Source organism: Phyllostomus discolor, chromosome 4 (assembly GCF_004126475.2).
Source record: "Phyllostomus discolor isolate MPI-MPIP mPhyDis1 chromosome 4, mPhyDis1.pri.v3, whole genome shotgun sequence".
NCBI classification, from domain to species: domain Eukaryota; kingdom Metazoa; phylum Chordata; class Mammalia; order Chiroptera; family Phyllostomidae; genus Phyllostomus; species Phyllostomus discolor.
In genome coordinates, this window is record NC_040906.2 from 183,689,459 (window position 1) to 183,711,898 (window position 22,440).

The window sequence follows — 22,440 nt, forward strand, 5'->3', positions numbered from 1 at the left end:
TTTAGTTGTAATTTTGATATGGTAGTAAGAAGAAGTGAGCCATGTCTGTCAATACTGCTGTCTTGACCAGAAGTGAAGTTAATAAAGCTTTTTATTTTTAAAAGTTTCTTTCAATGTCATATTTTAACATGACTTTATAGTATTAGTCATTGTGCAATACTGCCAATGGCTGTGGGTTATAGTGAAAGATAAGCTTTAATGGATTTATAGCATTTTAAACAGTGGCTATAAAAATTAGCTTCCTTTGGCCTTTAATGACTTTGGTACTTTTTTAATGGCACACGGACAAGACTCTGAAGTATTTTTTCTTTTTATCCTTTAAGAATGCAATTAGGAATAAAATGTGTTTCAAAAATGTTAAGATGATATCAAGGAATACATAAATTAATCTGGCCCATCAAAGAATAATTAGACATATGTTACTTGATTAGGTTAATGTTATAATTTTCATAGTTTTGAGGTTAATCTTGCATTATAAGTACTGTGCGACTTCAGAGAAATCGTCTTCAAAGTGTTGTACAATTTTTAATTAGCAACTTTACAAGCTACTGGATAATTCAAAGATATGAATGGTCTAAAACTGTTTTACCATGTGTAGGACATTGCACTAAAATGTTGTGTATGCAAATAAATGGAATTCTTTGAGTGTTGTCCTGAATTTACATATAATTATTATTTGACCTTAGAATGAAAACTAATGTTTTAAAACTAAGAAAATGCAAATACTGTACCCATGAGATACAGTAGCAAACTTTAAGTTGTTACAACCAAAATGTGACCAGAGATTGCCAAATAAATATCCTCTGGGAGGCAAAATTGCCCAGGATAGAGAACCACTGATTTTAACAATATCGCCAATGTTGCAGACCTTATGTTAGGCAAATGGTAGAGTTTACCGTGTAGCTTGTCTGCCGTGGTCTTTAACACACCTATGTAAGTTTGGCAGTGCACATTTCATTATTCCTGTTTGGCAGTGAGAGAAACCGAGACTCAGTGAGACAGGGTGACTTGGACGGGGTCACACCTGTGGCAGACACAGGGTTCAAAGTGAGGATTTCTGCGGCATGGCCGGCAGCCTTCGTTGGTTACATCATTCTGTTACATAACAAAGTTCGAATCCTCAGCCACTTTTTCATTACAGCTGAACCAGAATTACTATCAGTATCAGCTAAGGTTAGCAGATGTAATTATATTGTTTTGAGGTCTGACATCTTTGAGGACCTGTTTAGGCCCTTTCTATATGAATCTGGACCTTTCTGAGCTGCTTTGTTATTCCCAAAAGCAAATTTCAGCTCTTTGTTGCACCAGGAAAAAAAAACTCTTAAATTAAAATTTAAAATTTAATATAGACTTACACTATAGCCTTTTTTGGGGGGGGGGGGGGATGGTGTATTCCATTACTTAGTATCTGGTAAGATTTCCTGAAAGAAATCTCCTTCAGATGCCTTTTTCCCCTTGGTGTTACATCTCTTAAGTCAGCGCCCACATCTCTGAGCCTTTCCTTGCCTCCGTGAAAACAAATTTCTCGTAACTCTGACTCCATTGCCCTTTAGCTACGTCTCCTCCTCCTCCTCACCTTTCCTGATCCTTTTCTTCTAGGTGCCTCCCTCATCTTTTCTCATATACTGCAATTTATTCTTGTTTCAAGGTCCTTTACTGTTTGGGGTGTATGATCTTAAAGGGATTTTTTTAACCTCCTGTGTTTCAACTTTTTAGCTAGAAATAATACCGATGTCTACCTCTTAGGATCAAAGAGAGGCTTCGGTGAATTAAGATATGTAAGATGTTTACTGTAGTGCCTAGAACCAAGTGGCCACACAATAACGGTTAGTTACTGCTGTCATTGGTTAAATATTGTTTTTATTATTATTAGCCGGCACTGTGGTAAGATGGTGAGCTAGAAGATTTAGATGTTGCCCTTCAGAAGTTTATAATTTAGTTTTATCAAAATAGAGCAGAGGAAACTGTGGCTCTATAAGATCTTTGCACACTGTTATGTTATGAGCATTTTATATTTACCAGGCCATCAGTATTCTTTTCTTGGGTGGCATAGAAGTGCCATCTTGTGTAGGAAAATATTATGTTCAGTGTTATTGTGTAAATTCCTCCCAGGAAAATGCTGTTTCCTGTGCTCCTCTCTTCTAGATTAGAAGGAGTAGAGAAATGCCGAGGTTCTTTTGGGTGATGTAGATTTATTGTAAAGACGCGTGAGCAGTCAGGTCCCAGGAGAGCATCCCATGATTCGCCCAGTCTCTCTCTTCAGAAAAGGGGATCATTGTTCAGGATGAAACAGCTGCTCCAGTCTCAGCAGTCTGCTGTGCTCAGGATTCAGTTTTTCCTTATCTCTCTGGCTTCTCACTGACTCTGCTTCTGTTGCCAGGCCCTCCTTCCCCTTCTCCTTTCTGACGGATTCCGCTGCCTCAGGGCTCCCTGTTGCTCTCTTTTCTCAGGTAGGGCCCAGGTTACTACTTCATATTTGAACTGTTTTCCAGTACATTCACATTTAGAAGTTGGCTAGCACTGGATGTAACTGGACCCAAAGAGGGAAGAGGCATCCTTCTTCTTCTTGTTTCCAAGTAGAGAGTGAGAGGAGAGGCTGATAAGGGACCTGGGACTTCCCCTGCATGCAAATGGTAACGGCTTTTCTAACACACCTGTTTGCACTTCTTTGCCACTCTTCCTCCTCACACATCTGGAAAAATGACAGTGGTCATTCCAGTTGAAATTATTACTGTTTTAAAAAGTCTTAAATAAGGCCACGAAGGATGAGTTCTTAGACACATTCATTAGGAAAAAAAATAAATATGACTTTCAACAGAAATGGACTGTTGTCTGCTAGTTTGATCTTTCTATGCAAGAATAAAACTTTTTTAGGAAAGATCATAATTATAGTAAGTCATACTGTACATTCAAGGACAAGTTTCTGAGGAAATGCATAGCCATTGAAAGTTTTTCTACTCAACCAGTGACCCAGCCTGCAAAATAAGGATGTTAGGCTCCATGTTCTCAAGATGGACAAGCACTGTATGATTTTTAAAATTTATACATGCTATTAAGCTTTCCAAGCCATCTATTAGAATATTTGAGAACAAATAGACAATTAAGTATTATTTGGTTGAAGAATTTTGCCATTTCTAATTTTAGTTTGTTGCTTAATTTTATTTTTGATTTACATTTTGCCATAAGGAAATTTTGCTTACTTAATCTCCATTTTGTGTGTATGTGTGAGGATTAGATTACAAGAGGAATTAAGATCCTGCAAAATGCAATAATCCAAGAAGATAAGCGGCTGGCCAAGGCAATGACTGGTCATGGTTCCTTTCACATTACCCTGCTGGTGATGCAGCTGTTAAATGAAGATGAAGTAAACATGTGAGTAATGTGTCTCTCTTGAACATTGTTTTTCAAAGTATTACTTTGATATGAATACACATAGCAGAACCCAACAGGCACTTAAATTCTACAGAAGTATTCTGTATTATATTAATTTATTCCAATTAATAGTCAGTGTATAGAATTAGCTGTGTAAATGCTTTTTCTAATCTCTGTTTTTCTTATCAAATGGTAGCCCTTGATTATGCAGTTTTTTGCCCATGTTAATTACGCAGGCACTCTGGAGCCTGGCCGTGTAGGTTAGGATTCTAGGTAAAGACTCTGGAATACGGCATGGCATAATCATCTCCTAATAGGTGCCTGATTTGGGGAAAAATTATTTACTTTTTAAGTAAATGGAGAAAATAACAGAACTAATACATGTAAGAGTTCTCAGTATAGGGCCTGGCACATAGTAGACACTCAGTATTATTATCTATTAGAACTGTTGTTCAGCTAGGTCAGTGTAGAATTTCAGCTTTGCCTCTCTCAGTCTTGGAATCCCTGTACTTTTCCCACTCCCAGTACTAGACTTGTGCCACAAAGGTTTTGACTGTTGCTTTCCAACCTGGAGTCCAGAAACCTTGCTCCCCCCGGGATTCTCTGGGATACTCTGTGTATATATGAGATCACCTCTTTCCTGTTACCTCCTGTATAGCCCTCTGGAATTAGCTTAAGTTTAAGGAATCGAACTGGCAACCTTTTGGTCCATGGGACGACACTCCAACCAACTGAGCCCCCAGCCAGGGCATCATTGTGATTCTAGTAGTTCTGTCTTTTAAACAGTAGAACCTCTTGTCTTCGGAGATCAGGCTTCTGATGTACCCCAACCTGCTCTACCCAAGAGCAAGTCTTGAGCATCCTGCAATGGCCAAGAGGATTGGAAATCTTGGCTTACTTTAACTGTTCATTTTGCCAGTCAGAAGAAAAATAAAAACAAAAACAAAACTCTGTTGGTCGTAAAATAAAAGAGACCAAAGAAGCGGTGGCACAGATGAAAGCCCTAGGGAAAAAGAGAACTTGCCCTGTGTGTGTTAGAAGGGTGTGAGCCAGCGTGCGCCAGAGAAACAGAACCCATCAGATTCCACAGAGCCTCTATGTGGTTATCTAGATATTTTGATATCCCTCTCTGCCTACCTCTATCTATTTATTATTATCTATATCTACCTGTGTATCACCTATATCTATATGCATATTTACTTTAAGGAATTAGCTCCTGTACTTGTGGGGGCTCGCAAGTCCAGAATCTTTCGGGCAGTCTGGCTGGCGGAGACCAGGAAGAGTTGATGTCGCAGTCTCAGGTCCAGCGGCAGGCTGGAGGCAGAATTCCCTCTCCCTCGGGGGGTGGCTGTCCTGTCTAAATTTCAGATACAGTCTTTGGGGCTGACCTCCAGTTTCAGAGTTCTGTTTCCTTTATGTGTATGCTTTTTACTCATTTTACCACACAGAAGTCTTTTTGTAAACTACTCTTGAAAAGATACTCTATTTAAAAGAATTTGAAAGTTAGTGATACTTACCGTAGATCTCTGACTCCTTCTTACTCTGTGATTGATGACATCTCTGTAAGACAAATGTATTGATTTATGCAACTAGAGAACTGAAAGATTGGGTTAAGTTTAGATCATCTATATTTCTTTAAAGAAAAATGGGATATAGAATTTTCTGTCTCTGGAAAGCCCTAACCTCTAGATGGTTTGCTTTAGCACATAGTTATATTTAAAATGAGTATTTTGAATTCTTCTGATTTATGATAGATGAGCCAGAAGTAGCTGTTCTGCTGTTACATGCTTTAACTCAGAGCACATGGCGAGGGACAGTATTCCAGTAGAAATGTGTGCATTGTGTCTTTTTGGATGAACATAAATACAGTCAAGAGAGATTGGATTTAGGATGGGGATTTGGAGATCTAATGAGAAATGTTGACATTTCCAGAGCTATTTTAAGTATTGTGTATTATGCTGTGACAGAAATGAGTCTCACAGTGGAAGCTATGGAGGATCATCACTTAAAAACTTTATGTGAAAACTAATTTATAGATAGGAAATATCTAGAAAAATACCTAAATTTTATATACATTTAACATGTAATTATTGTTGAGCAAATCACTGATCAAGATAATTTAATGGTGGTTCACTAGGAAGGTATTTATTTTAAAGCCCTCTCCATAAACTAAGAATACACTTATTTCTTTTTTGAGTAATTGCTGCCCTCTAGTGAGATTTTAATTTTCTTTCTCATAACAGAGTAGCTGTACCCAAATCCTTTTAAGACAGAAATAACTGATCCTAATTTATAAACTATTCTAGACCTAATAATGTCTAATTAATTAATATAGTAAGTATTTGATTTTATAAGGAAAAATCAAGGACTTGAAATAGAATAGCTCTATAATGACATAGGTGAAGCACATATAACAAACTTATATAGTTGTATTTGGCAAATATAAACTGACATTTATTGTTGAATCCAAGTACAGTAAATTATTTTATTATGGAGACGTATTTTAAGAGATAATTTATATTAAGTTTTAGTAGAGTGCCTTGCAAATAGTAAATACTGGGTAAGTATTAGTACTTTTAACAAGATTCTAATGTACTTTTCACACAATCTGATGTAAGCTCTTGTAGGTGTTAGGGTTCTTGAAATATAAGTCATTTTTTTCTGAAATGTACGTGCAGTATTTCCTTGTTGAAAAGTTTTTGATGAACTATAAAATAGTAGTTTCTTTCATGTCTTTAATATAATAGACATTATAATTAGGTAAAGATTTAATTCAGTTCTTCCATAGTTTCTGTTTAAAAATGAACATTGTGTTTATTTTAATTATACAGATTAGATTTTGAAGATATTTTGTGCTTTAAAATAATTAGTACAAATATCAAGATTACTTTATATTTCTAAAACTGATGACTTTATTTCATGTTTGGTGGTGTACATTTTATCACTTAATATGTTACTGAAAAAGATATTATCTCTTGCTAGTGGTATTGATGCTTTGTTGGAATTACAACCACTCATAGAAGAAATCCTTCAGGGAAGACATTTGACTTTGCCCTTTCAAGGGATTGACACATTTGGAAATCAGGTTGGATTTGTGAAGTTGGCAGAAGGAGATCATATAAACCCACTTTTGGAGATTGCAGGTAAAACAAAAAGCAGCACACTCATATGAAATGTCATCTGTTGAAGAAGTAATTTTTCCCCTAATTCTGCTTATAGAGATTTGACATCTTTTAACTCTGAGAAGCCAGTATAACCTTACTTGATAAGTGAGCTGCTTCAGCATTTTCTTGTGTGGGTAAGAAGCTACATTAAAGGCCCGAAAAGTCATCTTGATTCTTGGACCTGAGGAATATGTTGATTCTGAGGCTTTATGAAAGGTGATGGACTGGATTCAAGTATTTGTTAGGACTCTCCTAATCCTGAACCTGAAAGATCTGGGATGAGCATGACACTTGACATGTACTTGGCATTTGATAAGTATTGAATGAATGAAGAAGAATCACCAGTTGTCCACTCAGAGGTTTGGGGGATTGCCAGCCCTAATCCAGAGAGTCAGTAGATGACCCAGCTGCATTTTCCTCTGTGCTACTTTCTCCCCTCCTCTGTAGGTACTACTTCTGAGCAGAAGGTCCACTTCTCATGGTACAAGGTCTCACATCCACTGGAGAACATGTTACTTTGTGCAGCACAATTGAAAATTGTTGGGGAAGTAGAAGCAGAAAATTATATAACCTGGATGAGTGACTTTTGAGTTGATCCAGATCATAGATTGGGTGCGAGTCTAAAGACTGTAAACCACTTTCATTTTCTTTTCCTTTCATATCTCATCATTTCACATTATGTCATTTCAGGTTCAGTAGTCCTTAGTTCATAACACACCTCGTCATTGGTCTATGCTTAGTCTACTTTTACCTGTTTATCTGTCTATCTAACTAGCTGTCTTAAATTAATATCATAATCACCAGGGAATCCCCAACCTAAAATTAAAGCTATGCAGTAATCTATGATATTGTTTTTGGTAGTAATCTGACCTTATTTTTCTTTTCATCAATCCATCTCTTAGCCTTCTTTTACTTAAGCTAACTGTAATCTTGAAGTCAGCATTTATTTCTTTGTATTCTCCCAAAGTATATGTATTTTTAATTGATTTTAATCTTTTTTTAATCCTTACCTGAGGATATGCTTACTGATTTTAGAGAGAGACAAAGGGAGTGAGAGAGAAAGAGAGACAGGGACAGAGACAGAGAGATAGAAACATCAGTGTGAAAAAGAAACATCTGTTACTTGCCTCCTATACATGCCTGACAGGGGAATTGAACCCACAACCTAGATAATGTGCCCTGATTGGGGACTAAACAGCAAACTTTGGTGCATGGGATGATGCTCAAACCAACTGAGCCACCAAGCCAGGGCAAATTATAAAAAGGGTATCAGGTTGTACATGATCTTTTGAGACATACTTTTTTTTACTTAATATTATATTGTCTCTATGAAGATTTATAGTTTCCCGTTCAAAAGTGCACATCTTTTAGGGTGAGGCAAGCATGAAGATTGGGTTTCATTTCATTGCTGGTTAAGTTCTTTTGTGGAGCAAAGTATATATATGTCTAAACAAACAAATATGCAAATAATTAAATAATATTTATGAGTCAAGTAGGACTAGGACTTAACACGATTGCTCGGCCAAGGAGAAGACGACTCTTGACAGTTTTGATGGGAAAGCCCACAGTTAACAAACTCAGTCTGTTCTCTCTGACTGCTCTGGAGAAAGTGGTTGATGCAGGTCTCTTCTGCTGTGATTTAAATATCTCTGAACTCAAGAAACATTTTAAATTAGTCGCTAATTTATTGTTCTTTTAAATAGTTAAATGGGTGCTTGAAACACTGAGAATTCCATCCATTCTTAGCAAATATTCCCACAAAGACAGTTTCCAATATTGATAAAAGATCCATTGTGTGCTGAGGAATGTGAAATTCAGTATGACTGTGAACCCAACTTTAGCTGTAGTATGACTGTGGATCCAAAGGCGTTGTTTGTCATTTTAGAAAAGACCCCTATCCCTGCAATTCCCTTCTTGATCCCAGAGACTGCTGCTTAAAAAAATGTATATGTTTTTCCATAAATTTAAAACATTACCAAAAAATGGAAAATAGAGGGAGAAAAGCACTCAGTCCCCCTTATATAATCACTGTTAATCTTGCTTTAAATCTTTATGTGTATATTGCACTATTGCTTTTGATTATTGTTTTTGTTGACTTTTATAAGAAATATAAATATTTGAATATGCATATGCAAAGTTTTTATTGAAGTCTAATTCAGTACTTCATTTGTGCATTATTCAGATAGAATGTTCAATATATGGACTTTTGTCAATATTTTACATCATTAGATTTATTTTTTAAAAGAATAACTCAGGTTCAGTTTTGCTTAGTTCAATAGTATCAGTAAAATAATGTGATTTTGTTTTGTGTCATGTTTTATAAACTACTGAAATGGTATAGTCCAACTTTTAGAAGAATATATCTATTGATCGTAGATATACCCATGGATATATAACAAACTTTGTAATAAACTATGTATATGTGTATGCCTATACAAAAATATTAAAATCATATTTGTTCAAAGTAATGGAGGCAGAGCTAGTTTGGCTTAATGGCAAGCAAGATAGTTTCTAAAGAAAATAAATTTAATCATTAAAATATTGATAATGAACTTAAGTACATATCATGAAGTAAAACTAACTTGAAAAGTAGTTTAATATTACAATTCATGAATAATCTTATTTGTCTAATTTTCATAGTGTTTTAAAATTTGCAAGTTAGAAGAAGCATATTATTAAAATGTAACATTTTTGTTTTAAAAAAAGAACTGAATTTTAGATACAAATATGTGAACATATTGCTGAAAATTTGCAGGACAATGAGTAATTTAGAAATTTTAAACTAACAGGTTCTGAATTGATAAACTTTTACATCAATTCTTGAATTGTACATCTGGATATGATGCCAATAACTTAGTTCTGGTCAATACCTGATGAGTAGAGACCGAGCACTTCTTTGTGCACGCCACGTACACACAGGTCTATGTTGGTAGCTGCTTGAGGGAGCTGGGGGCGGTTGACAGCAGAGTCTGTGTCTCAGCTTCCTACTTGGATCCTCTTTTCCCAGAATAAAATAGCACCTTCTCCCTTGCTAGCATTGCAGCAGCTCATAGAGCTAAGAAGATATTGAAAATTATACATTTCTATGGCATTTCTCCACATTTTACAATGATAAAATTGCACTGAAAGTTTTTTGCATACAAATGAATGTGATTTCTTTTTTATTTTAGTGAACTGTAATTTGTTAAGATGTATTTAGATTGAGCTATTGCTAAAAATTAGGCTTACTGGAATTATAATAGTCCTTGCAATTTTTTTAAAATGAGAAAAGTGTGCTGGTTAGCATGATAAAGATTCAAGTGCACTTATCTCATAAAAAGAAAAATGAAAAATTTTAGGATAGTTATTTGAATATTACACTTTTCTTGCTTTGTATTTTCCTCCGAAAGATGGAGAGAATATGCCCTATGTTATGTGCCCTTTGTGGGGAATCTGTTTGGGTGCTGGTATCTTTGGGCCTTTCTAGGCTGTTCTATTAATTCAATTAAAAAACATTAAGTAAAACACATTTGAATGCAGTTTATTAGATTAATATTTGTGGCTTTTATGGTAAATGGTGCATTTGAATATATTCAGAACTTATGAGGCCACTTATTTAAATATAATGTATTTTTTTCCAGTTTTAATTTTTAACTTATTAAATTTTAAAAGGTTTTTAATTTTTAACTTCAGAAGTTTTCAAATTTAGTTCAGTTTATCTATTTTGACTTTTGTTGTCTGTGGTTTGGTATCATTTCCAACAAATAATTGTTAAATACACAGTATGGTAATGAAGTTGTTTTCTTTTAATGAGTTTTAATAGTTTTAGCTTTATGTTTATCTTTTATTTTAGATCCACTTTGAGTTAATTTTTGTATATGGTGTAAGGTAAGGGTGTAATAACTTCATTCCTTTGCTTGTGAATATCCAGTTTTTGCAACACTATTTGTTGAAAAGTCTGTACTTTCCCCATTGAATGGTCTTGGCACCCTTGGTCAAAAACCATTTGATCACATACATGAGAGTTTATTTCGGGGCTTTCTGTTCTATCCCATTAATTTATATGTTTGTCTTCATGCCAGTACCACACGATCATGATTATTTAGCTTTGTAGTAAATTTTGTACCCAGGAAATGTTAGACCTCCAACTTTGTTCTTCTTTATCAAGGGTTTCGAGCTATTCATGGTCCCTTGAGACTCCAAGTTGAGTTCTAGGATTATTTTTCTATTTCTGCCAAATGTCACTGGAGTTTTGATAGGGATTGCTTTGGGTAGTATTGACATCTTAACAATATTAAGACTTCCTGTCCATGAACATGAGGTGTCTTTCCATTTATTTGTGTTTTCTTTAATTTCTTTCAGTACCATTTTGTAATTTTCAGTGTACAAGTTTTTGCCTCCCTGTTAAAGCTTTGTCCTAAATATTTTATTTTTGATAATATTTTAAATTGAATTGTTTTCTTAATCTTATTTTGGATTCTGTCATTGATCTTTTATAAGACTCATGTCAAGTGTTACCTCTAAAATAAAGGCTTTTTTAGTTCTTCAAAATATTGAGTTGACAGAAAAGTTTATTTAGTTTTTCCATACAGTGGCTCTAGTAGTGCTTAGTTGTCTTTAACTTCATTTGAAATAATTATGTTAGATTTGTATTATGACAGCTGTCATATCAGCATGCATTTTAAAAAAACTTATCAAAATTGGTTAATTTTTGTGCAACCATTTTAATATTGAAGGTGGAAAAAATATGCAACATTTTTTGGCATATTATGCTTTATTATTTCAAGAAAGGTAAAAATGGAACTGAAATGCCAAAAAGATGTGTGCAGTATACGGAGAAGGTACTGTGACTGATTGAGTGTGTCAAAAGTGGTTTGTGAAGTTTCTTGGAACTATTGACATTTTGGCCAAACAATTCTTTGCTGTGGGGCTATATGCATAGGAAGATGTTAGCAGCACCCCTGGCCTCTGCCCACTGGAAGCCCATAGTGGGAGTTAAGCAGAAATAGTGGAACTACCCAAATCAACAGTTATTGGTGAAAATGAAAAATGTGTCTTCTATTTTATGGAAAAAACTAAACAGACATTTTTGGCCAACTCAGGAGAAATGATCATTTTCCTCCTCTAATGCCCCCATACCCTATAGACAGAGAGCTGTAGAAACTGTGATACCACATGGCATTTGGTTATTCTGAAATCTTATCTTTCTAACTACAATGAAAGCTCTCTGAGGGAATCTTTCATTTTTCTGACCCTAGAGTGTAGTACAGAATAGAGATTCAATAAACATGTATTTTTAAATAGTATAAAGCAATACAAAATTAGATATAAACCTAAAAGTCTAATCGAAGAACATTTAACTGTAGATAGTCTCTCTCCCCTCATTGACACTCATGTCTAACTGTTTGCATGAGAATAAAATCCAGTCCTGGTGTCTAGAATCTCCTGCAAATGTACTGGAGCTCTTGGACAGGTTATTCAGTTGTTAAGGACTAAGAAGGGACCGAGAGAAGGGACCTCATCACTTCTCCTGCCAAGTTAAATGACCCACCCAAGAACACAAGCTGAATAATAGGAGAACTGGGCCAATGTTACTAGGGTGCTCAATTTTGGGTCTTTTTTTTTGTTTGTCAATTACAGTGGATTTAATGTGATTCCTCTAGTATCAAGGAGTAATTTTAAGACTTGATTTAATGTTTTAAAGGTCCTATTTGATAGTTTTACACAGCAGATCGATTGGAAATATCTATTTAAAATGATGACTATAAAAGTTTTAAATTGAAGTTGGTTTTAACATTATGTCAGCCTTTATGTTTTGAACATAGAATTCAAATGACTTACTAAACCATTTAAAATGAAATAGTTGAAGCAGCATATGGAAATAAGAATCCTTCCAATAGTAATAAAATGGAAATGACAAAAGCAGTTGTATGGTTTTTATTTCTTAAAGTTTTAGATGCTAAAAAGTGACTCTAAAATTTTATTGAGATTTTAGTATTACATGTGACATACTTTTATTATATCCTTACAATAGTATTAGAAAGTGTCTACCAGTTGGGAATTAGGAAAGAACTTAGCACACTTTCTATTATATGGTGTATTGTTTAATCACAAGTCAGCTTTTAACTAAAATCTACTTACTATTTCTGTTGCATCCACTACTAAAATACAACATATATAGCTAAGAATATATTAGGACCACCTAATTTACATTAGTATCCTAGACTATTCTTATAAATAAACCTCTTTGTGTATCTCAATAGAAAATTACCTCTCTTTGTAAATGTTCTCAAATCATGGATCATGCTATTATGTAAAACCTCACTATTTTAGAAAAGGGGAGTGGGAGAGCTTTGCCTTCAGAGCCCCCTGTCCGTTGCAGATGAGAATAAGTCTACCAAGACATCTGCTTGGGGAGGAAACGTGGCTGATCTCTCAAAGGAGAAGGACCAGGAGCCTTTTCCTCAGTGGGCTTTTATTGGGTTCAGTTTGCACAGGAATACAGGTAAAGCTCATCAATCATTGTCAGGCAGTAAGGATCAAACAATAGATAACATACAAAGAACTATGAGGGCTTATTCTGAGTCAGGGCCAGTTAGCTAAAGGGCTATAAAACTTTGGGAAACAAACTCATTTCCTGCTTGGACCCTTATCAGAAAATTGAGGGCACTCTTAGCAAAGCAGGTTTTATGTATTCTTTCTTAGACCTGATTGCCCCTGGGGAGCCTGCCCTTTCCAGCACAGGGCTGTACCACCCTCTGTCATTGTTTCAGGCTTAAGACAGGCAGGGGAAGTAAGACAGCCAAGAGATTAAGAGACTTCTTGCAGACAGAAGGAGGACTCACACTTCGTCAAAGCCAAGGGGTGAGGGTCCATTACCCCCTTTTTCTGTAGCCCCCCAAGTCCTTCCCTGAGGGTGTTGCCTGTGATCTTTTCCTTGTGATCCTGCCTGTCTGAGGTTGTCCCTCCCTTGAGGAATTTTACCTGTCATTGGCTAACTGGTCAGGCTCAGGGCCAAGCAGAGTGAAGTAAAAGGGAGCAGAGGCAGTGCCCCTGCCAGGGAGATAAGCTTTGTCTCCTTAGTGACTTATGGTCCCAAGGTCTCTCACTCAGCTTTAGCCATGGGTGGTACAGCTTCTGAAACCAGGCAGGGCGGTTCCCAACAGGGGAGATAATGGCAAAAAGGAAGAAAAGGAGAAGTATTTGCCTCACAAGAAAGTGTATGTAATTAAAAATACACAAATTTATTGAAATTGATATGTCACAGTTTGCTTTTATACAACTTCCAGCAATTTCTTTACATTTTAGGTATAAATTTATTGTTACTACATATTTAAAAGAGTTTACCTGGAGAAATTTTCTCTATAAAAAATATATAAAAAACTTAAATAACAGATAAAACTGCCCAGTACCAAGCAGCTCAATAAATATTTGCTGAATAGATGGAAACCACCCCCCTCCCAACAAGAAACCCCCAGATAAAACTATGTTTGTTAGGATAACAAAAGTATTGTTTCTTTATTAAATTATTCATTCTGGTGTTCATTTATATAACAAAGTCTACTGTAGTTATAATGTATTTTAAGAAATTGTTCTTCAGACAATTTTCATCTTTAGCTATCAGGTAAATTACATTATTTAGGAAGCATTCTTAGGCGACTTGTGAAGGATATCTGATGAATTTGCTGTGTGGTTTTCTATTTAGTGCTTGAAGGAATGTCTGCGGTACTGGAAGGAATTGAACAGTCTCTTAAATTATTCATAAGCTTCTTTTCCAGAATATAAATTAACATAGATGAAGAATGACATGTGGTTTTCACACTAGCAAAAACTCTTCTTATCTCAAGAATGATATATCTATAACTATTATTCAGTACTCTGCCTAAGCAATAGATTATACAGTTATTAGGAATATAAAATCAATACTAAGAAGTACTTTTCAAAAAGAAGGTGGCATTTTCTTTTTCCCTATATCTATGTACCTAGAGAATATACTGTCCTGGAAAAACACATTAATGAAAATTAAATGTGCTTTGTGACAAATAAATAAATCAGCTTGTGAATAGATTCTATCTTCAGTGATTTCCATGAATAATGAGAACTCTTGGTTCAAAATTTGACCAGTAAATTGAAAAATGCTGTTGTTTTTAGAATCAAATAATGTGTAAAGACTAAGGTAGATGGTAATGAATAACACAGATGCCTACTATTTTAGTTTTTGTTAACAAAACTCCTTTCATTGTATCTCTTGTACGTTTTGATAATTCTGAACATTGTTAAGCCCTTCTCTTTGTTGGGCTGGAATCTGTCCCATGAGACTGCAAGCTCCATAAAAGCAGGGACCTGTGTGCTGTCTTTAGCAGGTAATGTGCCTGACCTGTTGGGAAGTGCTCAGAACATAACAGAACAAAGGAATTTTTGCTTTTGTACCTTCACACTATTTCTGTTTCCTGGGTTGGTCTGAACCTCTTGGTAAATTTCTATCATCAGCTCGTCTATATGATGATTCCTCAAATACTCGAAGACTTAGAGAATATGCTCTAATCCCTTAGAGAATATGCTCACTCAAATATTAGGAACTTAGTAAGTTAGTTTACCCTGGTGTTTGTTAAACCATCAGACATTGCCAATGTTTGACTGTTTTGTGGGCTCATAAAAATGACAATTTTGTTATGATTCAGCCTAATATTTTAACTCCAGGTCTATTAAAAATAGTTGAGAACATGTCAAAATAGAGAGGGTCAAAGGTGGGTTATGACAAGGTAGTTGAGAAAAGGTATACCTGTTTATAACTTATATGAGCTAAATGTTGATAAATTAATTACATAACAGTACTTGTTATGTATATTCTTTATTGTTTTAAAAGACATGTATGTTGGTCTGTTGCCTTTCTTTTTCTTTGGCTGACCAATATCTAAACTCTTCCTCATTATCTCCCATGTCAGGCACATTCTATCACAGATTCCTTTGGTGGTAGGAACATGCTCTTGCTTTGGCCCAGGCCTTGAAATCAGAAGCTAGTAACTGGAACAAAAAAGGACTGGACTGAACCCATTGTTGGGATGGGTTGTGTTGTCGGTGGTAGCTGCCATCAGTCCAAGGCCGACGGCAGCAGTTCTAGCCCTTTGCTGTGCACAGTGTCAGTGGTGCCAGTGGGAAGAGCTCGTGCTGTCACTGAGTCTGTTCTCTGTAACTTTGGGCATCTTGGCCTCACACCCTTCCAGCCTGGTGCTCTAGTCCTCCCATGCTCTTCTATAGATTCCTTTCCTGCGTAACTGAGCCAAAGTTGTCTTCTGCTGTCTGCAACAAAGAACCAGTGTTTTCTTGGCTTTTTACTGATCAATTGCTTAGCCTTCTGTATTACCATAGAAGAGAGAAGAAAGATCATTTGGTGCATTGACTTGCAGCAAAGGGTTTTTATAGGATGTAGTTTGCTCATATGTAGGTGCTGGTCTGTGAATACTCAAGGGGACCCTGTATGGATTTCCGGAGTTTTGCTCTGTGCAGGTCTCACTCCTCCGTTACTCTGCTCTGTGAGCTCCAGATGCCTTGGTCTTTCCTACTCTTAACTCTTTTATGAGCCCAGTGAGGTGACTGGGCTCCATCTGGGTTTCTCCTCCTTGAGCAGGGGCCTAGACATGCAGGGAGAGCACTGACCTTCAGTGCTTGGTGTGTACAGTGTCTTGCAAACCACTGTTTCATATACTTTGTCCTCTTATTGGTTGTTTCAGATGGAAGGGCAAATCTGATTCCTATTATTCCATCTTGGTCAGAAGCAAGGGTTTTAGATGTGAAGTTTACAGATCAGCTAGTCCTTTTTATACATATGGACACCACTGGTATAATCAGTGGAAGTCAGCATCTTATCAGCCAAACAGTCATTTTATTAAACATTTCTCTTTGAAATGTTGCTTTTGTGCATTTTACCTGAAGTTTGAAATCAGTGCAGATTTAGCTGTAGTAAATATATTTACCATGCACATGGCGTTTTGCTCTTTTTAAAAAAAATATGTCTTAAAGAATGTACATGAAGTAATCTTCATTATAAGATACTTGTTATTTTTTGAATTGCTATTTTTATGAAGACAGCCATATGTTGCAGTTACATTTTTGTGTTTCTTATTTACTTTAGAGGCTGCAAAACGGACATTTCAAGGAAAAAGGCATCATGGCAGGAGAAAGCAGAACTTTTAAGCCTCATTTGACCTTCATGAAACTATCCAAAGTACCATGGCTCCGGAAGATGGTGAGTGGACACTTTCATTGCAAGCCTTGTTTTGCTGACTACACAAGCCTTAAGCATGGTTGGGGGCATGAGTGACATTTGTAGTGCTTTTTGACACCCTACTTACTATTGCTCCCTGGGTCCAGTTCCCAAGGATGCTGACTGAGCTGGCTCACGAGCCTCCATGGCGGCTGTTCCAGTGCCACTGTGGCTCTTACTTGTATATTCCAGCTAACACTCACTGCTGCTTTGTCTGTTGCCACATCTGCTCTATCCCTCAAAGAGCCTTGAGGTAGTGCCAGGGTTTTATTTTCTGCTTTCTTTGCTAATGGTTGTTTGCAGCCTGCTGCTAAACTAAGCATACTTCTCCATTGCCCTGCATACACTGGTGCTGCCCACTGCAGCGGGTTCCTGAAGGTGGGGCAAGTCTTTTAACCCTCTTTCATGTAGGTCTTTCAAGGTTTCAGAAAGACCACCTTGCTCTGTCAGTGGCTGTCTCTACTGGGGGCTCTGAGCAAGTGTTCCTGGGACTGGGCAAGACAGTAACTGTGGGGAACCCTGTACTTAAACGGACTTCTCCCTTAGGATGGTCAACAGTGACGCAAGCCAGGGTACCTGTGTTTGACTTCCCCCTGTTTCAGGGTGACTTTTTGCCTTCCCAAGCCACCCCCTCTCCTTCAGAGGTTGGGGTGACTTTTGACTTCCTTCTGGATTCATGAGTATTTCTCCTGGAATCTTAAGGGCACCCTTCATGTCTTTCCCATTGCAGCCTAGGGAGTTTCCTCACCAGTTAAGACATCTGCTGACCTGCTCTGATATACCAGAGTTGTGGAGGTGGCCATGCAGATTAGTGTTCGCTCCTGCTCTCCATGACCCTCGGCTGCAGTTAAGACTGATTTGCAGCTCTATAAATGAAGGTCATGTTTATTAGTAAGTAGATCGTTCTCTAAATTTGGCACATTTTGTATTTATTGTCTCTGTGCTCAGAAAGCTTTTGAAACATGTGGTTAAGTGATTGACCATCCTGTGGTTATGAGTTTTCTATGAACTATTGTAAAATCCTTCTGAAAAAGAGAGCTTGCATGTGGTTTTTTTTTTTTTTTTTTGTGCTAACTATGCCTCACATTCGATACTAATTATATTAGGTGCCATTCTAGAATATTTAGAAAATAATTTGAAAATAATTTGTATAAGTAATCGATTTTGAAATTTGGAATGATAACTGACACAACTTGTAGACTGACATTTTACTTTTTTACTCATTATCTTTCTTATTTTGCTTTCAAATGGATTGTCCTCATGGTTAATCACAGAATGACAAAGTGGTGAAGGTAATAATCCACATTTCAAAATGTTTCTTTGTCTTTACGATATTAAGTTTAAAATGATAGCACCCAAGGACATTTGTCAAAGGAATATTTAGACAACTCTAGAATCTCAATTTCAGTATTTCAGACTGAACTGAAATGATTCCTTGCAGTTAATTTCACACAGCCTGCTCCTGTACTTTACCGAAAGGGATGGGAGACTTAGGAAGGTTAAGTGGCAGAAATGAGAGCACGTTCTCCCCAGTGGCAGGGCCCTGTGTGGGATCCATCTTGTCTCATGTTCCTCCCTCCCACTGGCCACTCCCAGTTTATCCAAATTAATTTCTACATGTGAGGAGTAACCTGGTCCAAAACCATATGAAATTTTTTTTAATTTATCTTTTTTAAGATTTTATTTATTTATTTTTTAGAGAGGGAAGGGAGGAGGAGAGAGAGAAAGAGAGAAACATCAATGTGCAGTTGCTGGGGGCCAGGGCCTGTAACCCAGGCATGTGCCCTGACTGGGAATCGAACCTGCGACACTTTGGTTTGCAGCCCATGCTCAATCCACTGAGCTACGCCAGCCAGGGAAAATCATATGAATTTAACAAATCTTTATCAACTGCCTACTCTGTGCCAGACACTGGGTGCTGGGCCTAGAGTTGTGATCAAAATAGAAGCAGTCCCTGCTTGTGTGGTACATAAACTCTAAATCAGATTGGGTTTTGTTTAGGTTAAATTGTTTAATCTTTAAAAAATGATTTATGACCATACTGTTTTTCAGAAAGCCAAATAAGAGTTTATTTTTTAAATTTATGGAGTGGTTCTGTTTACTATTATGATGTTCAGTGTTTCTCAGTGCTTAAGATTGGACCATATTTTGCCATGTATATATAATGCTCACCCACATTTTTGGTCATAAAAGAATTAAAAACATTTATACAGGTATGGAATTAGTACTACCCATGTATAATGCACATACTTATTTTTCCCTAAAGAATTTGGGCAACAAGTACACATGGAAAAATACACATATCTTACACTTTGGGATTCTTGAGTCACCTGCGCTGCTTGGTGAAGCTGCACATTTCTACCCTCTAACTTCAGATCTGGAGTTAGATGGACCAAAAGATCTTGGCTTTTGATGTTTAATAAGTCCCACGGGTGATGCTGACCCAGATAACCTGCAGAGTAGCACAGTAAGCCCCCATTTAATGTCGTCAGTAGGTTCTTGGAACTTCAGTGAAAAGAGGTATAATGAAACCAATTCTACCCTGACACAAGCATGCATTAAGTTCCTGGGGCATCTCATCAACATCATAAAGAAATGCTGTTATTGGAAGCCGTGCTGTATACTCTGAGACCTGCAGGCTTAAGTAAATATGCAGCGTTTTCTTTCTGCAGCAAATCATTGGTTCCACTGTAAAAGTTGAAGGCAATATGAAAGGTGACATGCATAAAAGTAGGTTTTTATTATGCTTTGTCATTTGGAAAGCAGCTTATTTGAAAATATGTGACTCTTAGGTCTTCTTAACTTTTTTACATTCCCCACTGTTTGTTTTCCTGTCTCAGCACTAATTCTTTTCTGGCTTTTTATTCTGGTCCACTCATTTACAGCGGAGTGGCCACTGTTAAAATCAGGAGTGGACTGTGTTGCTAGCATTGTTTTGTTTAGATTTATAATGAAATAAAAGGAGAGAGAGAGAGAAAGAAGTATGTGAAATAATAGGTTTCTTTTCACTCAAATGTTAGCAAGTTTGTCTCATTCTAAGAACTTTTTTACTTCAAAAGTGTATTTAGTATAAAGTATTAGGTAAATATATGCTCACTATAAACAATGCAAATACATATAAACCATGTAATTTTCCATATTACCACCCTGCCATTCCCTTTCTTTCAATATAATTTCCCTCTGTAAATTACCACTGCAAGTATATCCTCCTGGCCTTTCCCTACACACTGAAAATATATATAGATGCATATACATGCATATAGTTTCTTTAGAACAGAAATAAATATACTGTTGACCTGTGAACAACGTGGGTTTGAATTGTGCAGGACCATTTATACACAGATTTTTTTTTAAAAAATAAAACACTATAAATGTGTTTCCTCATGATTTTCTTAATAACATTTTCTCTTCTCTAGCTTACTTTATTGTAAAAATACTGTTTATAATACATATAACATACAAAATGTGTGTTAATCAGCTGTTTATGTTATTGATAAGGCTTCTAACCAAGAGCAGGCTATCAGTAGTTGAGTTTTGGGGGTTTCCAGAGTTACATGGAGGCTTTGACTGTGTGGTGGTAGGGTTGGGCATGCCCAGCTCCTGCGTTGTTCAGGGTCAACTGGATATTATATCGATGTGTCATAATTTATTTTCCCTTGATGAATAATTATGTGATTTCTGTTTCTTTGCTATCATAGAAAATACTAAAGTAAATATCCTTGTCAGTTTTTCCTTGGGTAGATATGCCAATATTTCAAAGAAGCAATTCCTTAGAGTGGCATTCCAAGGTCAAAGGATTGTATATATTTTAACTTTTCAAAACACCATGAATTGCCCTTTAAAGTAATGGTGTCAGGCTATACTTTCAACTACAATATATGAGAGGAATATTTGTGAGGATAACTTGAGGTAGAAAGACCATCAAAGATTATGATGCTGGCTTACAAAATTGGTATGGCCCTTCGAACTGTAATTAAAAAGTTCCCACCAAAAAAAAAATTGAAATACTTATTTTTTAACTAAGAAATACATGCTGTTGAAATTATCCTAATGAAGTATTTTTAATGAGATATAATTGACATATAACATTGCATAAGTTTAAAGTATACAACATAATGATTTAATATATGTATATATTGTGAAATGATTGCCTCAATAAAGGTAGTTAACATACCCATCACCATTACCATTTTTTTAATGGTGAGAACTTTTAAAATTGACCTCTTTTAGCAAACTCTCAAATATACAGTACAATATTATTAACTGTAGTAATTATGCTGTACACTGCATCCCCAGGACTTACTTATTTATAACTAATAAATAATTTAAAAAAAGAAATTCTTTATGAATGAAGATGCTTACTGAAATATTACTTATAATAGGGAAAATTAGATAGCTTCTATAACAATAGGGGAATATTTAAGTCAGTTATGATAAATCATATCAATGATTAAGAAGCTATAAAAATATATACTTATAAGGACTGTATAATAGCTTAAAGAGGTAAATAAAATGTAGACTATATACTATATTTAAAGTTGTATAAAAATAGTTTCCTTGGGTTTGTCTTGAACACATCTTAATGTGCATCAGTGTATTTCGGAGGTAAAACGTGGGTTCCTGCAAGTACTCTTTAGCTCAAGAATTTTGTGGTAAATCAGTGAATAGAGCTGACCTTAATGTTACCTGGAGTACATGTATAGTGAGTCCCCTGACATACTCAGGATTCCTGTCTTGGTTGGGTGGGCGTTTGCTAGGGTTCTGAGGAAGAGTGGAGCCTTGGGGGGCTGAGGATAGAAGGAAGTGATGATGGGCAAGTTCGGCCCCATGACACTTCAGGGTGAGGGGCAGCCGCTGGATGCAGAAAACGCGAAGGTTTTCCATGATCTTTGAGGAGCGTGCCCTTAGTCTTTGGTGTGGGTGGGTGGTGCATAGTGAGACCGTCTAGGAAAGAGCTAATGACATCTGCAACAAAGACACTCTGTTTTGAAGGCTGGTGGCAGTAAGCGTACTCCTTATCTGTTGATTTGACCTGCTGGGAGTTCGTCTGGAAATCACTTCAGGTAGTAAGTGGATAACTGGTGCACTCCTAGGATGCTGGTGGTGCTGTCATCAGGGCAGGCGGGTAAAAAAGGGCATCGTGGGTGGGGGGGTGCTGTAGATCATTAGAGGCAAATTCTGAGATAGTAAGATACATGATCCATTCTTTATTATCTACAGGTGGTGTAATCAATTATTCTGTAGTAGTACAATTGATTTTTTTTCACTGTATAATATGTTATTTTTTAATAACCTAAAAAGCCAGTATCCATGCTGACATAACTAAAAAGGAGTGAAAGTTGGAGCCATACTCGGGTTGTTCTTGAAGATTAAACATGTCACTGCCCTAGAAGATGAGGCCAGTTGTCTGGTGCAGGGGATGAGTGCTCTTCTCCCCTGGGGTGGCCATGAGAGCAGTACGAGGATTTCCCAGTGCTGTTCAGTGCTGGCTGCGGAAGTCCCTGGGCTTCTGGGGTACCACCCACTTGAAGACATGTAATAATACCATTCAGGAGAAGTAATCAAAAGCCCAGTGGGCCAACCAAAAGCTCTGTAGATTGTGTTCAGAAGTTTGAAAATATAGAAACTCTACTTTAGACTTCCTGATAGGGAATATCCACT

At 36.5% G+C, this 22,440-nt stretch overlaps 1 protein-coding gene across 1 annotated transcript in view; it reads left to right on the plus strand.

The window, feature by feature from the left end:
* LOC114495248 (A-kinase anchor protein 7) overlaps positions 1-22,440 on the plus strand; it is a 104,304-nt gene that overhangs the window by 24,957 nt on the left and 56,907 nt on the right. The window contains 4 exon segments of the mRNA XM_036024727.1: positions 3,236-3,372; positions 6,355-6,515; positions 16,648-16,670; positions 16,672-16,761. Of these exon segments, the coding sequence (XP_035880620.1) occupies positions 3,236-3,372; positions 6,355-6,515; positions 16,648-16,670; positions 16,672-16,761 (411 nt within the window).